The 26406-nt window shown below is 35.4% G+C and overlaps 1 protein-coding gene across 1 annotated transcript in view; it reads right to left on the reverse strand.

The window, feature by feature from the left end:
- Positions 1 to 9007: 9007 nt before the first annotated feature.
- The window catches only part of LOC149409975 (uncharacterized), a 28283-nt gene continuing 10884 nt past the window's right edge, over positions 9008 to 26406 (reverse strand). The window contains exon 3 of the mRNA XM_089649116.1: positions 9008 to 9364. Coding sequence (XP_089505242.1) covers positions 9008 to 9364 — 357 coding nt within the window. The remainder of the gene's footprint in view (positions 9365 to 26406) is intronic.

A 26406-nucleotide genomic window follows, 5' to 3' on the forward strand; every position in this document is an offset into this window, starting at 1 on the left:
TTGAATCCGCGTATGTACCGACCAAAGATATTAGAAGAACGAGATATGCTATGTTGGCCGCCCGACCGTAGGCGGAGTACTACCTAATTAGGGTACTTTGAATACTATCGGGACGTGTACGCTCAGAAATCTGTTCTATGTATTAGTGCGGATACCTTAGCGTAAGCGAAGGTGTGCAGTAGTATTGGTGGACAAAACCGGCGACACTGGGCAAAACAATTCCACTCAGTATGAACTGCTCATAGCACATCTCGTTCTTCTAATATCTTTGGTACCGACTCAACTCCCGGCTGTGGACAGCAAGCGCCTCTGCCTGCATCATGACTTGACGATTTCGTAAGCCATCTTCAACCTAAAACCCCCTTATTTTGTGTTCACTTCGTAAATTCAGTAGTTTCAGTAGTTCCATACACCCAGTTGAGAGAAAGAGAGAGATTGATACCATTTTTATGGCTAGAATGTACACTCCGTTGTAAACTATCTAAATAAACCCTTTTTTTGCCGCACCCCTGACTTGTGATATATGAAACCTTATCTGTGCTGACCTTGGAGAGCTCGAGGAGAACAAAGAAGTCCCCCACTCCCTGCAGACAAGGATCTCATCGCCTCCGTTACTGAGCTACACAAGTGCCCCTGGTTCGATACCAGTAGGCGCGTGCCTTCCCTTGAGGGCCCCCATGTTATAACATAGCAACTGGCTTCCAACATGGCGCATTTAAAACATAGCAGTATTCAATTGCAATGTTGTATCAAAATTTCAAAGCAATCAGTGAAGAATTTCCGGAGATTTGATATTTTGAATGAACATTTAGGACGGGTTGTTTCGGATAATTTGAACAACTCATCAAATTTCAACGTTTATTTCCGGGTTCTGTGAAAGTCCTATTCAAGTTCTGTTATTATATCATTATAGGCTAGTTGCTTGACCGAACTGAAATAAAAACAGAACTTGAAAAAATCTTTCGCATAACTGGAAAATGAACGTTGAAATTTGATGAATTGTTCAAATTCTCCGAAACAACCCGTCCTTACATTTTTATTTGTATAGATTTGGCGATTTGGTGGCGGTGTTTTGCAGTTTATAATTTGTATTTTGATAAAATATATATAAAAATGTTTAAGAAAATGATTTCCGTGGTTCTGTGTACGAACAAACAGCAAAAACACTCGCAAGTCGTTTTTCAAAATAATAGTTGGTGAAATGATTACGTAATATCCTAGCAAATAAAATGTTTTTGATTGCGTTAAACCATGAAAATATAATTATAAAAATTGTAGGGTTAATTCAGCAAAGCTGTGTTAGTTCCATGTAGCATTCTGTGTTCCAGTTGATGTTATAAATCATTGATGTTGATGTAACACATTGTGTAGGCGATCTCTATGAATAAATAATAAAAAGCTTTAAATTATTGTGCTAAATTATAGTTTAATAAAGTAAAAGTATCTAAAATAAATACAAACAACGTAAAAGTCTATCTGGTCGGAACCAGGGGGTCTAACACACTCTCAATAGTTCAGTAATTAGCAACTAGTAAGTAATGAGATCTTTGATAAATTATCAATGAACATAATAAATGTAAAAAATTTTATTCACCGCACAAGTTCCAACTGCTCAGTGGAACTATGGCATCCCCAATTGTGGTGTGTTGTGAGACTGGAGGGGGTGCAGGGAGTGCGAGATGGGAAGAGAAAGGTTGGGAAGAACCTGGCTATTTGGAGATATTAAATAAGATTAAAAAGGAAAAATGTAGTATAACATCAAAAAACCAAAGAATAAACAATAACACAAGAAATGCATTCCATATAGATTTGAATGAAAACCAATGTCGTCACTGACTTAGTTTACCTTTGGTTTCTAGCCCATTTAGACGGTGAAATTTGAATTTATGAAATTTAATTGGATGCGAAACACGTCCATAATACATTTCTTGTGTTCTTCTTTATTGCAGGGCAAAAAACCCAAAGACAACCTCAAAAATAAATTTTAATAAAAAAAAGATTTTTAAAATAAATAAATCATCATTACCCCACACAGGAGGCCCTGAAGGAAACAAGTTCACTCTTGAAGTGGAGAGTCTTCTTGAGGAAAGAAGGAGAGAACCTGGGACTTGAAGAGGCCCATATTGTAGGAGGGAGAAAACACAAGAGCGTTCACCTTATTATGTATTCCACTACCTAGCTGTTCAACACCAGAGTGAATCGCAGAAAGGATATATTATGATTTAAAGTGTTAGAAAGAGAGAAACCCACGCATTGTATTTGCATTTAAAAGTTTACCATAGACGCTCATGAAAAATTTGAAAAAATCTATGTAACAACACTTACGGCCGCTGTTCCCAATCCTACTGATCAACAGTTAAGCCGAAATTTTGGCTCAACACTGCTCAAGAGCACAACTACGCTCTTTCTAACGGAAAGGTGACGACTGAGCGATCTACCAATTTAAGGAAGGCAAACTACTGGATTAAGCCTGCCTCAGTAAATGACTACTTATGAAAAGTGTCGACAGAGTGAAAAATATTCGCGACGCCAAGACACGATGGCATTAAAGTCAAGCACATACTTTATTTTTAACCTATTACATACGCCAGGTAAATAATGTATAAAATATCGGTTTATGTAAAAAAAATTAAATGCATTAATAATAAACACAATAATTAATTCATCAATATTAATTTAACATTGAAAGTTTTTACTTTGATGTCATTTTATTGTCTATGAAAGTGGGGGGGGCCACTTAGGATAATCAATGGTAGAGCTGTTTGGAAACAGGCGAATCGAATGTTATTGAACAAATTACTTGGCTGATCGGAGTCTGAGATTGATCCTTCAAAAAGTTGGGAACAACGGCCGTTGGCAATTGAAAAATATTTGTCAAAGGTTTGCAAATTTTATGATAAATATTTTTATATTAAACGAAGAAAAAGTGAAGTGACAATTTATAATACCGTTGTCCAATTAAATATGTTTTTATAGTTTTGTGTAAAGCAGTGATTAAATATAATATTTAAATAACATTTATGTCATAAAAACCTTCGGTAAGCGACATTAAAATTTGTATCTATGTTTGCATTGAAAATTTGAATATTTTTAACTGCGTATTATGTGGATTTGTGATATGCACCAAAATCTGAAAGAGACTTTCATCTGTTTTCAAAAACAGTATTTTATTTAGAAAAATGTTAAAAACAGCGAATCAATTTGAAATTGAATGTCAAGTGGGAATATTTGGCCAGAGGAGTTGTCATAACTTAAGTAATTTGTCGGTGTGTCGTCAACGTGCCTTCCTGAAGAAATGTGGGTGCATCATTTCTACGTGTTGCATGTAGAGGGAGTACTGAGGGAAGCCGGCCTCGCACACCGCACAGCAATAGCTGATGTTCGCCGACTTCCGAGGGGCAACCGGTGCAAGGGAAGTGAGCTGCGGCAACTTGGAAGTGAGCTTCTGGAAAATAGTAAAGAGAACGGTAAATATACACGCACAAAGGATAAGGTTATTAGGCACATTTTGTCCCCTTATTGCAGAATTAGTCTAACTGAAAAAATAATCTTTTTTCCTTTGACTGTATATTGAACTTTCCTACCCAGGAACTCAAGTCCACAACCTCGCCAAATGCCGAGTGGGTAGGACTGACGTTTATTTAGAATATTAACCCATTACTGTATCTCGTTAATCTCGTGGAATTTAATGATTCAAAGACCCAATCCTGTCTGATTACGTCTAAAAGGGATCCAAATGATAATCTAGTCTCCTTCAATGGAAGCAATCTTCCGAACAAGCCTTCCATTGATATGCTTGGTATAACTATAAGTGACCAGCTCAGGTACGGGGGCTCCATCGAAGCCAGAGTAAAGTTGGCCTCTCAGAAGCTGGGCGTACTGTACAGGGCCCGCAGATACTTTAAAAGTACACAACTGCTGACCCTGTACAAATCGCAAGTGCGCCCTACTGTCGAATTTGGCAGCCATCTCTGGTCCGTAGCCCCTAAATACCTGAAAAAAACCCTTGACTCTGTGCAAAAACGGGCGGTCCGTTTGATAGATTCCCCAATCTTAACAAACGGACTGCAATCTTTAGAGCACAGGCGTCAGGTAGGTATGCTGTCCTTGTTCTATCGGTATTACAATGGAAGATGCTCTGAGGAACTAGCGTCATTGATCCCTTCGGCACCGGTGCGTAGTCGGGATACACGCCAAACGCGCGCCCAACATTTGTACACGGTTGACATTTGTCACATGAGAACGGGTCGCTTCTACGATTCGTTCTTAAGTTCAACAGCTCGGCTGTGGAACGAACTGCCGGCCTCTGTGTTTCCTCCCTCCTACAACATGGGACTCTTCAAGACCCATGTTCACTCCTTCCTCTCCACACAGCATCCCCAAAGATGACATAGGCCCTGAGGGAAATTATTTTCTTCAGGGCCTCCTGTGTGGAGTTAATATAAAAAAAAAATAAAGCTGCACAAGGAATATTTTTTCTTCATATTATTTATGATAAACATTCAAACTATATATTTTAGTTAAATATCAAAGTAAAACATATATGTGATGATTTACACAATTTAATAAATTATTCAACTTATTTTAACGTTAATTTAAATAAATTTCCTACCGCACTTGCGACACCACATTTTTTAAATTTTTTTTTTATAGTGAATACCTCACAAGAGTCCCAACTGCTCCCGTCTGGAGCCAGTGAGACTATGGCATCCCCAATTGGGGGATGTTGTGAGGCTGAAGGTAAGTGGGGAAGGGAAAGAGGAAGGTGGGGAAGTACCTGGCTATTCAGATCTAGTCACTACACACGGCTAAAGCCATTTGGAGCAACGTTTCAATTCTGAATGGTGGTCTTACACCAGGGCGATACTGGTAGTATCTTCCACTCTGGAACGTGCCGCAAATATACTATATATTATTTTAATTAATTAATTGTGAAATAACACAAATTAATCAAACAAAATTTATTTGCGCACGCCGGGTTCGAACCCGCGACCTTTGGAATGGCAGTCCAATGCGTTACCACTGGACTATGCCGGCCGTCTAAGCCGCCATCTTTGACAGTTATTCTTACAGTGAAGTTCATGAAGACCAATGATTTTGGAAGCTATTGTGACATTTAAAAATAATATTGGACAATTATTACCCGAGAAAAAAAATTATTTTGTGACGTCCAATTTGTTGGACGCTGTGCAGTAGTGGGTTAACTGCGTCCAAATTCAGAGAAATACCAAGCGAGAAATGCCCACGTGTGTGTATGATGATTGCCACCAAAAGTTGATAGAATGCATAGTCATCGACAGCAACTCTATCTGCCGAGTTTCAGCTTGATAGAATGTCGGGAAGTGTTTTGATTTTAGCTTCCAAGATTTGGGTCTTTGAAACATTAAATTTGACTACAAATTTTGTGAGTAAAATCAAAAAGTTGGGTTGGGGATGCGTAGTCAGTTTAGGCGGGCCTGAGTAGATATCATGATGGTAAGTTGCCTTGCCTTGTGCTCTGTGGACAAGTGTCGCTGGTGGCCCCTGTCGGTGTAGAAACGCAGCGGGCAGTGCGGGCAGAAGAGGGGCGGGGAGGGGGGCAGCCTGCGGGGGGAGGTGAGCACTGCGTGGGCCACCAGCAGATGCAGCTTCAGTTGCCCGAGGTCCCGGATGTAGCCGTCGCACAGCTCGCAAATGACGAATGCCGGCTGCACAACACAAATCAAAAAGTTTAATTACCCAACAAATAATAACAGAGCTGCCCTTATGGCGGAGGAGAACGAACCAACTTGTGGAAGCGTGTACCTTTCAGTGATTGGCTTATAGAACCAACTTGCGCTGGGAAGCGTGTACCTTTCAGTGATTGGCTTATAGAACCTACTTGCGCTGGGAAGCGTGTACCTTTCAGTGATTGGCTTATAGAACCAACTTGCGCTGGGAAGCGTGTACCTTTCAGTGTTGGCTTATAGAACCTACTTGCGCTGGGAAGCGTGTACCTTTCAGTGTTGGCTTATAGAACCTACTTGCGCTGGGAAGCGTGTACCTTTCAGTGTTGGCTTATAGAACCTACTTGCGCTGGGAAGTGTGTACCTTTCAGTGATTGGCTTATAGAACCTACTTGCGCTGGGAAGTGTGTACCTTTCAGTGTTGGCTTATAGAACCTACTTGCGCTGGGAAGCGTGTACCTTTCAGTGTTGGCTTATAGAACCTACTTGCGCTGGGAAGCGTGTACCTTTCAGTGATTGGCTTATAGAACCTACTTGCGCTGGGAAGCGTGTACCTTTCAGTGTTGGCTTATAGAACCTACTTGCGCTGGGAAGTGTGTACCTTTCAGTGATTGGCTTATAGAACCTACTTGCGCTGGGAAGTGTGTACCTTTCAGTGTTGGCTTATAGAACCTACTTGCGCTGGGAAGCGTGTACCTTTCAGTGTTGGCTTATAGAACCTACTTGCGCTGGGAAGCGTGTACCTTTCAGTGATTGGCTTATAGAACCTACTTGCGCTGGGAAGCGTGTACCTTTCAGTGTTGGCTTATAGAACCTACTTGCGCTGGGAAGTGTGTACCTTTCAGTGATTGGCTTATAGAACCTACTTGCGCTGGGAAGTGTGTACCTTTCAGTGTTGGCTTATAGAACCTACTTGCGCTGGGAAGTGTGTACCTTTCAGTGATTGGCTTATAGAACCTACTTGCGCTGGGAAGTGTGTACCTTTCAGTGATTGGCTTATAGAACCTACTTGCGCTGGGAAGTGTGTACCTTTCAGTGATTGGCTTATAGAACCTACTTGCGCTGGGAAGCGTGTACCTTTCAGTGATTGGCTTATAGAACCTACTTGCGCTGGGAAGCGTGTACCTTTCAGTGTTGGCTTATAGAACCTACTTGCGCTGGGAAGTGTGTACCTTTCAGTGATTGGCTTATAGAACCTACTTGCGCTGGGAAGTGTGTACCTTTCAGTGTTGGCTTATAGAACCTACTTGCGCTGGGAAGTGTGTACCTTTCAGTGATTGGCTTATAGAACCTACTTGCGCTGGGAAGTGTGTACCTTTCAGTGTTGGCTTATAGAACCTACTTGCGCTGGGAAGTGTGTACCTTTCAGTGATTGGCTTATAGAACCTACTTGCGCTGGGAAGCGTGTACCTTTCAGTGTTGGCTTATAGAACCTACTTGCGCTGGGAAGTGTGTACCTTTCAGTGATTGGCTTATAGAACCTACTTGCGCTGGGAAGTGTGTACCTTTCAGTGTTGGCTTATAGAACCTACTTGCGCTGGGAAGTGTGTACCTTTCAGTGTTGGCTTATAGAACCTACTTGCGCTGGGAAGTGTGTACCTTTCAGTGATTGGCTTATAGAACCTACTTGCGCTGGGAAGTGTGTACCTTTCAGTGATTGGCTTATAGAACCTACTTGCGCTGGGAAGTGTGTACCTTTCAGTGATTGGCTTATAGAACCTACTTGCGCTGGGAAGCGTGTACCTTTCAGTGATTGGCTTATAGAACCTACTTGCGCTGGGAAGTGTGTACCTTTCAGTGATTGGCTTATAGAACCTACTTGCGCTGGGAAGCGTGTACCTTTCAGTGATTGGCTTATAGAACCTACTTGCGCTGGGAAGTGTGTACCTTTCAGTGATTGGCTTATAGAACCTACTTGCGCTGGGAAGCGTGTACCTTTCAGTGATTGGCTTATAGAACCTACTTGCGCTGGGAAGTGTGTACCTTTCAGTGATTGGCTTATAGAACCTACTTGCGCTGGGAAGCGTGTACCTTTCAGTGATTGGCTTATAGAACCTACTTGCGCTGGGAAGTGTGTACCTTTCAGTGATTGGCTTATAGAACCTACTTGCGCTGGGAAGCGTGTACCTTTCAGTGTTGGCTTATAGAACCTACTTGCGCTGGGAAGTGTGTACCTTTCAGTGATTGGCTTATAGAACCTACTTACGCTGGGAAGCGTGTACCTTTCAGTGATTGGCTTATAGAACCTACTTGCGCTGGGAAGCGTGTACCTTTCAGTGTTGGCTTATAGAACCTACTTGCGCTGGGAAGTGTGTACCTTTCAGTGATTGGCTTATAGAACCTACTTGCGCTGGGAAGTGTGTACCTTTCAGTGTTGGCTTATAGAACCTACTTGCGCTGGGAAGTGTGTACCTTTCAGTGATTGGCTTATAGAACCTACTTGCGCTGGGAAGTGTGTACCTTTCAGTGATTGGCTTATAGAACCTACTTGCGCTGGGAAGTGTGTACCTTTCAGTGATTGGCTTATAGAACCTACTTGCGCTGGGAAGTGTGTACCTTTCAGTGTTGGCTTATAGAACCTACTTGCGCTGGGAAGCGTGTACCTTTCAGTGTTGGCTTATAGAACCTACTTGCGCTGGGAAGCGTGTACATTTCAGTGTTGGCTTATAGAACCTACTTGCGCTGGGAAGTGTGTACCTTTCAGTGATTGGCTTATAAATGAATACAACAGTTTACAGGCAAATCGCATCGCAGTACTAGTATTTTAGTCTTGGGATATGAATCTTTTTTTTTTTTTAATTATCTCAAAATAATTTCCCTCAGACCCTGTATCATCTTTGGGGATGCTGTGTGGAATTTTAAGGAGAACATTTTCTGGGAATGAAAGAGGTATGAGGGGGTGGATAGGAATCTGGGGGTTAGTGTGTCAAGGAGTGACGAACTTATGAATCCATCCCTCCAACTGCTTTATTGAAAGTGCAAATTTTATTGATGTGCTCTACGCGGGCGATGTTGAATTTGAGTGGACTCAGTGTGTCTGTTTGCTTAGCTCTAGTGTCATAATTGTCCGGTGCAATTTATTGTCATTTTTCAGTTGATTTCAGTGAATAAAAGTACAGCAGAAATACAGAACGGGTTGTTTCAGAGAATTTGAACAATTCTTCAAATTTCAAAGTTAATTTTTAAGTTCTGTGAAAGATTTTTTCAAGAGCTGTTACTATTTCAGTTCTGTCAAGCAACTAGCCTATAATGATATAATAACAGAACTTGAATAGAACTTTCACAGAACCCGAAAATGAAAGTTAAAATTTGATGAATTGTTCAATTCTGTGAATGAACCCATCCTTAATCACACTCACCTTTGCACCAGTCGCTTTTTTCTTGCCGTTCTGGGGAACAAATGGACGAGGGTGTTCAGTGGGACTCCACGGGGCTGAATAACCCTGGGGTACAAATGACTCAATTCTTGGGGAAGGGAGCAGGGCAAGATTGGCGGGGTGCAAGGGTGGGGGGGTAAGGGGTACAAACCGTCGAGGTTTAGGATTTGAAGGACCAACGGGGCAAGATAGGTCTAGGGGGTGCATTGGGACTGATTTCTTCTTGTGAGAGCGGGGAGTCGGCTTCTGTTCGGCATTCTGGACAACCTTTTGTAGAGATTGCTAGAAATCATTTTAATAAAACACAAGAATCAGTATGGCGAGAGCCGTGCGACTATATTATGAGTTACATCAAAATAGAAACAGGTCATCTGTTTAGAAAAATAAATACATCAAATACGTCTGTCTCGACACAGGTTTATCCTAGTGAGACAGACATCGAAAAAAAAAACCTGTAAAAAAACTTTATATTGATAATAAAAAAAAAATAAATAAAAAAAAAGTATCTGCATATTTTATTTGTATTTAGTAATGCAAGTTGATCCCAACTCTGCCTGCAAATCTCTTGTCGACACACTATGTAATCTTTTAACCAATGCCACATCCGACACAACTCACAAAACTAAACATCGTGACACTAAACTCAAACCTTGGATAACTGCTGGTATAATTCATTCTATCCGTAAGCGTGATAAACTTCACGTAATCTGTAAAAAAAATTCCGACGTCTATGAGTCTAACTTATTTTATAAATACAGAAATGAAGATTACTATAAAAAACAAATAAATAACGCCGAAAATGAGAAGAAAAAAAGGGATATTATTAAGGACATATCCTACACCAAACAAACGACAACATCCATAAATAAGATTAACTTTGAAGACCTTTCACTTACCAATACAAGTACATAATGAATCTGAAAAAAAGCAGACCATTTCAATGAATTTTTTACTTCAATCGGTCCTAACCTTTCCAGTCATATCTTGGCCCTGATATGGTTTAAAAACTACCTCAAACAACTGTCATTCACTCCAATCAGGAATATAGCAGTAAACGTTTACGAATCTCCTAGGGTGTGCCCTAAGGAAGTATTCTTGGTCCGCTTCTATTTCTCGTATATATGAACCCCTTATTGAATTTCGACATTGACGGTTATATAATATCTTTCGCAGACGATACGGTTATAATATTTACAAGTAAAACATGGATAACATCAAAAGAGAAAGCTAATTGTGGACTGAACAAAATTTAAAAAAAATGGTTTGACTCTACCTCCTCACCCTAAATGTTCAAAAAACTTAATTCATACCCTTTTCAATCCGTAAATTTAAGCTCCCAGAAAACCTTCCTAAAATAATCATTCACACTTGCTCACAAAACCTAGACACATCTCCATTATCTCTTAATAACAGTTGTGCATGCCCAATTCTCAAACCGTCCAATGAAATAAAGTACCTAGGTGTCATTATAGATAACCAATTACATACGTTGGGAGGCCCATATTAGCTCCATAACAAAGAGACTCCGGAAGTTATGCTATATTTTCTACTCTCTTTGATCGATACTTGACATAAAAACTTTAAGAAGTGTTTATTTTGCTCTATTTCAATCAACAGAGTTGACAACAGAGAGGCTGTACAGCATCCATTCTCTACCCTGTAGTGACCGTCCAAAGACTTTTGCCAAGGATCATCTTCAAATGTTTTCCTTCTCATCCATCAGAGCCACTTTTGAGCAAACTCGCAGTCCTAGACATTCGCCAACTATACATCAAGACAATTCTCATACATATCTGGAAAAATGGTGTGATAAACTCTACACAAAAATATACATACACGCTACTCAACGCATATAAAATGCAAAATTCCTATAGCAAAAACTACCTTTTCACAGAAACAATACTCATATATCGTACCCAAAATATTCAACGCACTAAATAATGATATCAAAAGATCAAGATCAATTACTCAATTTAAAACCGGTGTCCAAAAATGGATATTTGAAAAGGGGCGGAATTTCTTTAAGGAAATCTATACCACCAATAAAAGTTTTCATATTGAAATAACAATAATATTAGCAGAAAGATTAATCATTTTTGCATTAATTACTAAAAATAGTTTGGACGCCACTGATATGTTTCATGTACTTTAGGGTCGCTTCAGTATTTTTTAAGAACAATATTGTGACAATAATTTTTTCACTCGTCAATAATACTCACTAGTATTATTAGCCGAAGTTCAAACAAGAATCTATACAAAAAATGCTGAAGAATAATCTATCCAAATATATCACTGTAACTCGCACATAATCACTTTGTTAATAATAATAATGATTGGATTATTTCGTCACCGCTAACGCACGAAACGCATTGTTGACGTTATCCGTCAATAAATATAGTTTTTGCTAATATAATATCTTTTACCGTAGTAAACTATAGTGTAAAGTGATTAAACAACATTGCCCTTCGGCACTAACTAACTAGCTCTGTGAACATTCCCCTCAATCTAAAAATATTGCGAATGTGAAATACGCTTGTCATCGTGATAGCTTAAAACTTAAACAAAACAACAACAAAAAACTAATCTCGTGCTGCATACAACACAATTCTTTGCGAATCTCACCATTCAACTAGATAAAATCACAGTGCAAAATATAGTGAACTATAGTGAAAAAAATAATAGTGAAAAAAAAACATTACAACATATTATTAAACTTAAGAACTTACAAAATAAATCCTGTGTCACCAACCTAAAAATATAAGAGTAATATCCACCGTCGCTCGAAAAGGGCGAATAGCTCCGTGGTCTAAAGCAGTGCTCCGCAACCTTTTCTCACCCACGACACACCAAATTTCTTCCTAAAATTCCGCGGCACACCAAAAGCTAAAATATATACATATTTAATTGATACACAAATTTTACAATAATTTCTTGTTTTTTATTTGAGAATTATACATACATACATATAACTATAACATATTTATTTTTACGCAATCTTAATAATTATTATAAAATAATAATAAATTAATGAACGATTCATTGTTAAATTAACCTGCGCTCGTTTCAATGAACGCAAAAGATTTATATTCGGCTCGATTTTTGACAGCGCAACCCGAAATTCTTGGTCAAGACCTTTTAAGCATGACCGCTTATCATTTTTAATTAATACAAGCGTTGAAAAACTTTGCTCACATATGTCGTTGAAAATGGAAGTAGTGGTAAGAATGCTTTGATGGAAATGTGAGGATATTCTTTTTTAACGTAAATCCAGAAAACATCTAATTGATCTTCGGAGAAGTGAAGTTTTAATGTCATGTCATTATTTAAATCTGTAAATTCCACTCGAATTTGCAGAAGCATTGCTTCCGTAGAATTTATTGCATTGGTTGCAAAAGGATTTCGAATCCAATCGTATTGTTCCGTATTAATGGAATAAAAATACTGACCAAATTTCTGCTGAAGCATACTTAACCGTTGTTGGGCCAGATCCACAGTTAATTGTTTGTTTTTAATTGTACTATGGTTGATCCTTTGGTACACTTCCAAACATCCCTTTTGCAACACTTTCTGCCGAAGTTCGTTATTAAGTTTATTCAAATGCTCGAATATATCAGCCATGTATGCAAGTTTGGCTATCCAGTAATTATCATCGAGGTACTGATATAGTTTGGGCATATTTTGATTTAATTGAAACTCACACACCTCGTAACGAAGCTCAAACAATCTAGCCAAAACTTTGCATCGGAATAGCCAACGAATTTCAGTATAAAACAATAAAGATTCATATTCGGCTCCCATTTCTGCACAGAGTATTCCAAAGATTCACGAGTTTAGGGCTCTTGATTTAATTATGTTTACGATTTTAATGCATTCATTCATCGTGTTCAAAAGTTCCTCCGGTAAATTTTTGACCATCAATGCTTCTCGATGTATGCAGCAGTGTGTAAATTGTAACGTTGGATTTTTTTGTTTTACATAAAAGACAAACCCTTTTTACTACCCGTCATTGCCGCAGCGCCATCCGTGCAAACAGCAATGCAATTGCTCCATTTAAAATTATATATTTTGAAGAAATCATCGGTTACTTGAAAAAATTCTTCACCGGTAGTTCGCTCTGGAACCTCCTTACAAAATAAATAATTTTCTTTAATAAAGTCCTCGTCAACGAACAGTACAATAGTTATCAACTGCTTTATGCTTTATTTTTAATATCGGTTGTTTCGTTGATCTGAAGCGCTAATTTTTCAGCCAATAGCAGTTTTCTAATCAGTGTTTCTAATATATTGTGAATACGTATCTAATATATATAATTCTTCTTTTAACAGTATCTGCAGACAATGAAAAATATTTTGTCATTGTGTATTAAATACATAATGAAATATTGTAAAATGTCAAATACATTGAATTTGACCGCGGCACACCTGTGACCGGCTCGCGGCACACCAGTGTGCCACGGCACACCGGTTGCGGAGCACTGGTCTAAAGCACCATAACCCAAGGCGACGCCCATGGTTCGATCCTCACACCGGCGTAATTATAAAAGAACTTTTTATTTTTATTTTTTTATAAATATAATTTTTACTTTTATTTTTTGATGATAACAAGCTATTTTCATAAAAATAAATTTATTTTAATAATAATAATACCTGCCAATAAATAAATAAAAATTAAATTTAACACCTATCAGCACAAAAATAAATATGGAGAACTTCACCTGCAGCAAGTGTCCAGAACCTATAATTACAAAGGAGTCGATGTTTTGGTGCTCTTCCTGTGATGAGAGTCTTCACTTTGCCTGCGGCGGCATAACTGAGGGTCAGTACCGGAAGCTCTCCCAAGAAAAACGCGCCAACACCAAATGCAGTGGATGCAAGACGGAACCTCGTCGAACGGCGCGATCAACTTCCACATCGAGTAAAGAGATCGCACCGCCTCCTGCCAACGTCAGCAAACCAGGACTAAGTCCAAGGGAAACTCTTCTAATGGAGGAGCTCCGACAAATCAAGATGGAACTCCAAGATTTCAAGGGCATCCAATCAAAAGTGGCAGTATTATATGATGAATTCAAAGAATTCAAGAATTCATTGACCTTTTTCAACTCAAAAATGGAGGGATTTGAGGATGAATTGAAAAAGACAATCCTCAAAATGAAAACAATAGATTCAGTCCAAAAGAAAAACATGGAACTTGAAGCAAAAGTTACAATGCTCGAGTTTAAACTAGACGATCAAGAACGCCAACAAAAAAATTTCGCTGCCGAAATAAAAGGAATACCTGAGGCTGAAGGTGAAAAGTTACAAAACATTATTTTCAACATAAGTAAATCAAGAAATACGCACAACCACCACTAAAAATGACATCGAAACAACCTTTAGAGCTCCTGGTAGGCAAGCTACAACAAAAACCCGGCCAATAATTGTGCGGTTCAAAGACATTCACTTAAGAGATGAATTCTTAAATTGTGTAAAAAAATACAATTTGAACGCTACCACGAACGAAGACAAACTCAACACGAGCTCCTTAGGCCTCTCCGGACCGCGCACTCCAGTATATATATCGGAACACCTAACGTCGACAAATAAACGCTTACTTTACCTGGCGAAGAAGACGGCTACGGAAAAAAAGCTAGCTTACGTATGGGTTAAAGCGGGAAGGGTCTACGTACGCCAAACATCAGAATCGCGAGCTATACACATTACATCTGAAAATATTCTTCTCACACTATGACTCACCAATACAAGCATACACATAATATTTTACTCAAACACCACACACACATCTGTACATTTCCAAATCTTATCATTGTGGGTATACGTGCATTATATGGCTACTCCATCTAAAATTGCGACAGAGAAAATAGAACGCAATATTCATCCTCTAAAATGGCTTCAACACTGAATATTGATTTTGAAATATCATGTAATCTAGAACACACTTTCACCAATACTACAGATTTTAAAGCAACCGTCGCCGAAAATAACTCCCTGAACATAATTTCTCAAAATATTAGAAGCATTCAAAAAAACTTTGACAATTTTGCAGTATTTTTACAAGACCTTAACACTCATTTAGATATTATCATTTTAAGCGAATGTTGGATAGACGAAACTTTCACTGACATTAACATATTAGGATATACGACTTTCCACACAACTACTAAACTGAACCAAAATGATGGGATCGTTATCTTTATTAAGGACTCGCTGAACTCTTCTCTATCGGAAATAAAATTAACAGAAGCAAATTGCGTCAAAATATCTCTAGGATCAGATTTATCTATTTTTGCTATTTATAGGCCCCCATGCTACAAAAATATATCACCTTTCCTAAACTCTTTACAACAACTCATGGAAAACAATAAAAATACTCAACAACTCATCTTAGCAGGGGAAATAAATATAAACCTTCTTAACTGTAAACCCAAAACTAACGAATATCTAAGTCTACTAGCTCACTGTGGCCTTCAGTCAACTATTAATTCTTCGACAAGAACCTCACTAGAGTCAAAATCCTGTTTTGAAAATTGATCATATTTTTGTTAAAACAATTCTTAAAATTGCCAGTATTACCCCGATCCATAAATCTGGAGACAAAACGTTAATCTCCAACTACAGACCTATTTCACTACTTAACTCTCTATCAAAACTCCTAGAAAAAGCAATGAAAAAAAGACTGCTATCCTACCTCGATAAACACAACTTACTATCAAGTCATCAATTCGGTTTTCGGGCAAGCAAAAATGGGCACAGAACAGGCAATTTCTGAATTAACCAACTTCATTGTAAAACATGTAGATAAGGGATCTAAAGTAATTGGAGTTTTTCTAGATCTGGCTAAAGCCTTTGACACCATCTCTCATGATATGCTATACGAAAAACTTAAAAATATTGGCATCAATGGAAAACCGCTCAAATGGTTCATAAGTTATACAAAAAATAGGAAACAAATAGTTAATAAATGCTTGAGTGACACAGCAGAAATAAAGTACGGAGTGCCTCAGGGTAGTGTCTTAGGCCCTATTCTTTTTCTTATCTATATTAATGGTCTCACTGATATTAAAATTCCAACACTCTGCTATAATGTGATCAGCTACGCAGATGATACTGTACTTCTTTTTAAAGAGCAATCTTGGGAAAAGGCATTTAAGAGCGCCGAATTTGGTATGAGGGAGATAAAAAAATGGCTCGACAAAAATCTTCTTACCCTAAACACCTCGAAAACCAAATTTCTAACATTCAGTAAAACAAATATTGGGCAACCAAAAACCGTCCCGCTTTTACACCTGCATCCATGTACATCACAAACCAAAAACTGCGACTGCGAAAAAATTGAACATTCGGATAATATTAAGTATCTTGGTTTAACAGTGGATTGCAAACTAAAATGGGAACTTCACATAACTTCACTTGCAATGAGAATCCGGAAACAAATATACATTTTTAAAACGATTAGAAACATTATGTCACTTAAACTACTAAAAAATGTCTACTTTTCCCTTTGTCAAAGCATTTTAATTTATGGTATATCGGCATGGGGTGGTGCCGCAGACACATACATCAAGCTACTTAATACAGCTCATAAAGCACTTATTAGAACTATGTTCAAAAAACCATATCTTTATCCCACTGTAAATCTTTTAATTAAAAATAAAATACTTGATATCAGGAAGCTATTCATAAAAAAAAATATCCATACAAATTGCATAAAATCGTCACCTTCACACATATCTCACTCCCAGAACACTAGAGCTAAATCTAACAATCATTTACAAGTGCCAAAAATTAAATCCACTCTTGCTAAAAAACATGAATCTTACCTCGCACCTTCCATATTCAATATTTTCTTAAAAGAAACACAACATACAACTCAAATCAACAGAAAATGTACATATAAATACTTTAATACGTGGCTAATGAACAAAAAAAGAAATTGCATTAACAAGTTACTTGCAAACCTTCCATGCTAATTTTTATATAACAATTTAAAAAAAAAAAAAAAAAAATGTTCAATTACTGTTACATATGTATGTAATAATTTACATTTAGATTATTTTATCTAGGTAATCTTTTATTTTTTAATTACGTTTCTTTTCCTGTATTTTGTATTTTTATTTATTTTCTTTGTATTTTTATTCACTTTTATTATTATTGATATATGTAATGGTAGATACTGCTACCCGGCTCAGAACAGATATTGTCTAGTGAGTCGGGTAGCTCACATAATTTGTAAACAAATATTGATGTCAATAAACGCCCGGGTTACCGGCAAATTATTATTATTATTATTCTATATAGCGCCGTTTTCGTGGGAAAATCATCTCAAGGGCGCTCAACAACTTAATTTATGCATTGATAACTTGGACTAATTACTTTTGGTTTATAACTAAGTTTTATAGATAGAGGCTATATATCGTCGCATTAATTCGTAGAATGCGTAACTCCCAAATGTAAAATTTTACAGGAGGCACAAAAAACCTCGTAGTGAAAAAAAATGAAAGACGGCTTATTCTTTTTATTTATGTTTCGAACATATAATATATTTGGAAATTTATTTCCAATCATTAAACTTTTGTAAGTTAAGGCTTTCTATTTCAAATCGGAGTTAGGAAGTTTACGTAAAAACCGAGAATGGAGATACGCATTTTACAAAAGATACATACTTTTCTGCGAACAGTTTTATGAACAACCTAGCGGAAAATTTGGGAGATAGGAATTTTACATTTACAAAATAAAACACAACAATGTATGTGTATGTCGAGGCAGTCTATTTAGATGCATTTTAATGATTTTAATGATGCGGAAGGTTATCGTTAAAGGAGTGGTAATCCTTTTCTAATGTCTGTTTTAAGTCTTGTAAATGCTGGTACTTTTCTTTCCTTAAGGCGACACAATACCCTGATAACGGGGATTTGCCCCGACGCTCACATTTTAATTATTTCTGATGAGCTTATTACTAAAATCTTAAATGTTTCTAGAGGGATTCGAAGGGATGCAAGTTATTTATATTTAAGATTAATAAAAACAGGACCTTACAATTAAATATATTATGTAAAACGATAAGTACATTTTATTAAATGTAAAATGTTGTAAGATAAGCGGCAAGTACCAGATTTTATTTTTCTAGACGATGAATTAGTAACTTCCCGACGACTCCCTCACAAAAGATTAGAGATTTTATTAATGTATTCATAAGAATTAATTAAAATAAAAACACTCACGAAAATTCAATTTCTGGCCAGATACACGAAAAACGACCGCCAGTACTTCAAAACTCTCTATTGTGCGTAGTATATTTGTGTGCGGGTTGACAAGGAGTTACTACGTATTGATTCAGACGCCGCGAAAGTTCCGGCCTGTAGGGTTGTGTGTCACCCGGCCCGTCGCTCTGGTCATTTCTTTTACGTATTTTTTTATTTAATCAAACGATTACTTTGAAATCTATTAGTGAAATTTTCTGTTTTTTATAATTTAACTTCTTCCTCAAGTGAGTAAAGGTTTTTTATATAAATAATAAATATAAATATAAATAATAACCAATACAAAAGAATACATTGTTAAATGCGTAAATGTGTAGGCACTTGAGAAAAAAGATGACACTAAAGTATTGTCGTTATGTTATTATGTATCATTTCTAGCCCAAGTAGACTTTTTTACTATTAATCTTTTTTTTCACGCGACGCGGCTGTCTGTCCGGTTGTCACAACCAGCGGCACAGAATGTTATAGAGTGCCCCTTCACTAGAATCGTTTTCCTAGTTTTATTTATTTACGCCCTACTGGGCTTTTACATTAATTTCTAATTATACAGTCATGTTAGTTGTAACAATGGAATATCTAATAAATTATGGTAAAATAAAAGGAGTTTTTTTACTAAGGAGTGGTATTCTCTTATATTTCAATAAAGTGTTTGTGAAGAGTTCGTTTCATTACTAATACTCCAGGGCAATTACCGATTCGCGATCGTAATTATTCCGGTAGTCCCAATTTTTTTATATGTTTTATAAACTGGTCCCCTGATGTAAAATCTGAGTTTCCGACCTTGGCACACTTTCGAATTTCAAAAATTTGTTGTTGGGTAATTTAACTGGTTTTGGTGGATAAGAGCTTGGATACATATGGAGCGACCAAACACAATTTCGCTTTATTTTACGCAGTGTAAATCGTATACTTTAAATGATATTGTGTCAAAAAGTGATGTTTTTGTTTTTGTGATTTGAGGTTAGGTATCAATTAGGTACCAAGCAAATAGCTGACGCATCTCTTTATAGACTTTTATTTCTTATTGTAATTCGATATTAATAAGTCATGTAAATTCAATAACCAATCGACCGAAAGAGTGAACGGAACTAAATATGGAGGAATTAATAGAAAACATAAGAATCGATATTAATAAAATAACAACTGTAAAAGACTCGAAAATAAAACAAAGTTTGGAAAACAATATTAAAAAGGTGGAAGAAGCAATAAAATGTGAACAATTAAAACTACAAAATAAAATAATTCAATTGCAAGACCAAATAATTATTAATAATGAAAACTACAGTCAAAAATTAGAAAAAATAATCACAACAAATCAAAACTTAGAAAAATATCAAAATCTCGAAAATAAAACAACTACGAGAAGTTACGCTAACATCACAAGTGGAAAATACACGACACCTAAAATTCCAGTATTCCCCGTTATAATAAAAACTAAAAACGAAAATGAAGACATAAAAGAAACAATCATGAAGAATGTAAAAATATCTAAACTAGGAATCGGAGTAAGTAGCATCAGAAAGACATCAAAAAATGAATTAATAATCAATTTACAAAAAGCAGATGATATGGCCAACATCAAAAATGAAATCACAAAATTAAAACTTGAAGGAATACAAATTGAAAGCATTGATAAAAAAAGACCGTGCATGATCTTTAAAGGAATCGACGAAAAATACACACATGAAGAATTTATATCGGATCTAATTCTGCAAAATGAAGATATAAAAATAATATATGAAAAGGATCCAAATAAAATAAAATATAAAGGAACCATACCAATTAAAAAATTTCTACAAAAAAATATCATCCTCGAAACCAGTGGAGATTTGAGAAATCTGCTAATTACGAAAAAAAAAGTTAACCTTGGTTTTTACCAAATAAAAGTTGAAGATTGCAACCCTCTAATGCAGTGTTACCATTGCCAAAAATATGGGCACACAGCAGTGCGTTGTCTTCAACTTCCCAACAAACCAAAATGCCTTCATTGTGCGGGTGAGCACAACATTAAAGACTGCAACAGTAAAAACGAAACACCAAAATGCATAAATTGCACAGAACTTAATTTAAAATTCAAAACCACAAATACAACAGACCACAAATCAAATAGCGAAAAATGTAAACACAGGATGAAAATGCTTGCCTTCGCTCAAGAAAAAATTGATTACAATTAAAAATGGCCGATTTTATAATAAAACAAATTGATGAAAAATACAAAATAACCGAAGAAATATGTCAAAATATTACGGAAGTCAATAAATGGTGTATTACAAACAATAACCCATTCTTAATATTACATATGAACATCCGAAGCATAGCAAAAAACCTAGATGAATTCTTGATAAATATTAATGATCTACATACATCACCCACCTGCATAGTGTTAACGGAAACGCACTGTAATGACAATCAATACATAAATGCGCTACCAAACTACAAAGGCATCGCTACAACAAGACCAATTAACAAAAATAGTGGATTAATTATATTTGTTAATGATGAGTGTGAAATTACTGACATTGAAGAAATTTATATACAATATGTAAACTGTCTAAAAATAGATATAAAATTAAAAAATAAATTATACAGAATTTTAACAGTGTACAGAACGCACAAATCAAACATAAGCAACTTTACATACGAACTATGTGAATATCTTAGCAAATTACCGAGAATACTTACTTTTGTTTGTGGTGATTTCAACATAAATATTTCTGCAAACCATCACTCAATTGAAAAAAATAATTTCATAAACATGATGACACACCTCAATTTTAAATCTTTTATTAATAATAACACTAGACAAATTAAAAACCAAACGCCATCATGCATAGACCACATCTGGTGTAATATACATTTGAATGAAATAAAAAATATTAAATCTACTGTGTGGAAAACTAATATAACTGATCACTACGCGTGTCTTATACTACATGATACAAATAGAAAACTAAATACAAAACCCAAATTAAATCTTCCATATTCTCAAATAGACTACAAATTATTAGAAAAATCACTAAAAACTGAAAAATGGGAAGAAATTTTAATAAATAAATGCGCCAACCAAAGTGCATTACTGTTTGAAAACACTTTAAATAAACACGTTTTAGAATCAACAAAAAAAAAACAAATCGTCCCCAACTCAAAAACAAGAAAAATTAAACCTTGGATTACTCTAGGATTAATAAAAGCCACTAGGAAAAAAAAAAAACTTTATAAAATAACACAAAGGCCACTAGTTAACAATAAAATTGTATTATACTATAAAAAGTATAAAAATATACTAACTACACTAATAAGGAAAACGAAAAACGACTACTACTCAAAAATTATAACAGAAGCTAAAGACAATAATAAAAAAATATGGTCAACAATAAATGAAATAATAAATAAAAAGAAAAAATATAAGCACATATCAGAAATCTCAGATGGGGAAATAATATATAACGTACAAAATGACACAAAAAAATGTTGTAATATTTTAAATAACTATTTTAATAACGTTGGAAAAAACCTAGCAAAATCCATAAATAAGACCAATATATCTAATCCACAACAAATAACACAATGTCAAATTAATAAATTTCACCCAGTCACAGAAATCGACATTGACAGAACTATTTCGAAACTAAAAGGAGATTCTGCCCCCGGCTTTGATAACATAGATACTAAAACAATAAAATCGATGAAAGAATACTTAATTCACCCCATAACACATATAATAAACCTAAGTCTAGCAAATGGCGAATTTCCCAATAACTATAATAGAGCAATTATAACCCCCATTTATAAAACAGACTGTCGTAAAGATCCACAAAATTATCGCCCGATTTCACTTCTCTCGAATATATCAAAAATATATGAAAAAATTGTAAAAAAACAAATTTGGACATTCTTAGAAGAAAATAAAATAATTAATTATAACCAATTCGGATTAAAAAAAAATACAAGTACTCACGACGCGATAGCAAAAATAACCAACTATTTATATACGGCCCTAGATTCCGATAAAAAATGTCTTGGCATATTTATAGACCTCAAAAAAGCTTTCGACAGCATATCACATAAAAAATTAATAAGTAAATTAAAATCAGTAAGGATTAGTGGAAAAGTCTAAGCATGGATAACTAGTTATTTATATAAAAGACCTCAACAAGTAAAATTACTCAATCAAGTCAGCGATTCAAAATATAGCGACTTTTCAATACCCCAAGGCACGGTTTTGGGACCATTGTTATTTATTATATATGTCAATGATATATTCAATATTTCCAAATATGGAGACATTGTCTCTTACGCTGACGATACAGTCCTACTACTAAAAGCAAACACCTGGTCAGAACTAAATATCATGGCAAATACAGATATCAATGAACTAAAATTAAGGTTTGATGAAAACCTGTTGACTTTAAACTCTAAAAAAACTTATTATTTACCATTTTTCATTAAAAAACAAGAAACACCTAAAGAAATAAACATAATTATCCACTCTGTGAAAAATACAGAAAACCACAAATGCAATATGTTATGCACAAACATAGAAAGCAAGACCGATATTAAGTACCTAGGCATAACAATAGACCAGCGTTTAAAATGGTCCCCACATATAAATATTCTGAACAACAGAATAAGGAAACTAACATATATATTTAGATGTTTAAGAGATATTTTAAACGAAAAATTACTTAGAACCACATACTTCGCTTTCTGTCAATCAATTATACAATACGGCATTATAGGCTGGGGCGGTACATATAAAAATCAAACTCAAACAATTTACATATCACAAAAACTAATAATAAAAACCATATTAAAAAAACCCTATTCATATTCGTCCGAACTTTTATTCAAACAATTTAAGGTCAGAAAATTAAGTGCATTATACTTCTACCATGCAACATTACAAATTTATAAAAACTATATTCAAAATAAAATTGCACCCTTTAAAAATAACAGAAATCTTAGACAAACGTCAATACTTCCTACTCCTAAATGTAAAAAAACAATAGGACAGTTCAACCATGAATATCTCGGAGTTAAATGTTTTAACTCATTACCAGAAAAAATTAGAAACATGAATGCAAATATAAACGAATTCAAAAGCCACCTTAAAAAGTATTCCGAACAGTTGAACTGAATCGTACCAAATATAAACAAATATAACAACACCCCCATACACACAAGCCCTGCTTATTTATGGGGGTACATCGAATACCTACTTATATTATGTAATTAATAACCTACTATATTGTGTAATTATATTATGTAATTGTTATATTATGTAATTCGTGTATCTTTTTTTACTAATAAAAAAAACTAAAAAAAAAAAAAAAAAAAAAAAAAAATTAGAGTTAAAACACATAAATTAAATACCTATTTATTTTATGAAATTTTACTTTCTACAAAATTAGTATCAATAATTTTTTCACAAAATTGTACTGGAAACGAGATATTTACAAAAAACAAAAGCTAGTCGCGCAAAAAACTTGTTTTTTTCAAAAATATACGCACCTTTACGACTTTCTACCTTGGTACCTATTAGAGATTGAAGAAAATTGTTTTCACAAAAGTTGTAGGTAATTTTATGTTTTACTTTAATTATCTAGCTAATTTAGCCAAAATTTGCATTGAGAATGAGATATTTTGGAAAAACTAGATTTTGGCGCGATTACAGCCGGTTTTTTTTAAATGGTGGCGCGAGCACAGGTGCGCCATGGTCGGAAATTCAGATTATACATCATGGGATCAGTTTATAAAACATATAAAAAATTGGGACTACCGGAATAATTACGATCGCAACCCCCTTTTTGGCGCTATGTGTACTGGCCTATAATACGGAATCCCCAAATATATCGACAACATTCTCACATTTATAACCCAGATAACATGTAGGTACGTTTATCATCAACAAATCAATACAAAAACCGACCAATATCATATAACAACAAAGGCAAAGGCATATGGCAACAAAGAAAAAAAGAACAGGTATCCGCTAGTAAGCAGGGTGAAAAAAATCAAAGGCAGAATAAAGAACACAGAAAAAATGTGCAATTAATGCTTGCTTCTAGACTCAGCAATATACCACCTCTATCTATATTACAGCAGGTAATTTATACACTTGTATATACCCGTCTATACGTACTTATACGCTCGTGTGTATAATTCCAAAATTTGATTGAAAAGTGAATTAACATAATGTTTCTAATATTGTTTTTATTTAATCACGAAAATACTTAATATATCAATAATCCGATGCCGAAAGAACCGATTTCACCGGAGAAAAATTCTGAGCAAGTAATAACTGATTTAAACATATAATTTTATTATGAACGTATTGAAGTCGTAAAAAATTTTCAAATACATATTTCCCATACATATTGTTTTCAATTATATATCCGTAATAGAAATTTTAAACCGTTAAATATTTATGTTATAAACAGAAAGCCTACCTCAAACATTAACGAATTCTTAATGTATCATGAATCTATTTTAAATAACTGTACAGATGATACCCTTATCTTTGGTGATTTCAACATTGACATTCTTCAAAAAAATAATACATCTCTTAAATACATCAACACGCTAGACTCATACAACTGTTTCATATGTAACACATCCTATCCTACACGAGTAACAGATACCTCTACTTCTCTAATAGACCATATCATCTCAAACAGACAAAATATTTCCTCAACTACTGCAAATATAGATGCCTACCTAAGTGATCATAACATTTTGATATTAGATTACCAAAACAGCTTGAAACATCACACTAATAATAGAATACATTCTTTTTCAAACAACACCAAAACCGATAAAAACATGTTAAAAACATATGTAGAATCCCACAACTTTCCACACGAAACCACCAGTAATGCCAATGAAATCTGTAATAATTTTAATGAATACATCAAAACAGCAATAAAATCATCCCAACATAAATCTGAGTTACGCATAGGAGACCAACGGAGGGGTAATACTCCATGGTTTGATGCAAAATTAAATGCACTTATCAAACAGCGCAACAATGCGTTTAAAATCTGGAAAAAAATCAGCAAAGTGATATATTCACAGCACTGAGAAATAAAACAAGAAATCAAGTTACCAACTATAGAAGATATGCTAAAACCAAATACTACACGACTATATTTAAAGAAAACCTGCGTAATCCGCGACAGACATGGAAAATAATAAATGCAATTCTAACAAATAGCTCGACACCCCAGAAAGATGAAATTGAATGTCTTCTCATTAAGAATGAAGAAATAACATGCCCAACACAGATAGCTTCAACTTTTAACAACTTCTTTATATCAGTTGGGGAAAACTTAGCAGCTACAATTGCATCATATCCAGATGATTCTATCACTATAAACACGGATCAAAAAGCAATCCAGTCCTTATACATGGCCAAAACAAATAAAACAGAAGTTCTCAGTATCATCTCTCAACTAAAGTCTAATGCATCTCCAGGTTTAGATGGAATTACACCAGTGTACCTGAACTTTTGCAAAGATATATTAGCTGACCACCTTGTTTTTCTTATTAATCAATCCCTGAATAGTGGAATCTTCCCAGATCAACTAAAGATAGCAAAAATAATTCCGATTTACAAAGATGATTGCAAAAAAAATCCTTCTAATTACCGTCCTATATCCATCCTCTTTGTCGTCTCTAAAGTTTTTGAAAAGGTTATTAAGCTTAGGCTCACTAAATATCTCCTATCAAACAATTTACTCGCATCCCAACAGTATGGATTCAGAAACCAATCTAACACAAAATGTGCTGCCTTCGATTTTGTATACGCCCTCCAAAAGCATATAGACCAGGGTAAGCATGCTGCAGGCTTATTTATAGATTTAAAAAAGGCTTTCGATACGGTTGACCATGGGATACTACTAAAGAAGCTAGAACACCTAGGCATAGTAGGCACTCCCCTGAAGTTACTGTGTAGCTACCTCTCTAACCGACACTGTCAGACCTTTGTTGGAAAGGGGACAAGCAGCATGGGAACGATAAAATGTGGCGTGCCTCAGGGCTCCGTACTTGGACCATTACTATTTTTAAT

Source organism: Hesperophylax consimilis, chromosome 29, assembly GCF_061612785.1.
Source record: "Hesperophylax consimilis isolate HC1 chromosome 29, BYU_Hcon_1.0, whole genome shotgun sequence".
Taxonomy (NCBI): Eukaryota; Metazoa; Arthropoda; class Insecta; order Trichoptera; family Limnephilidae; genus Hesperophylax; species Hesperophylax consimilis.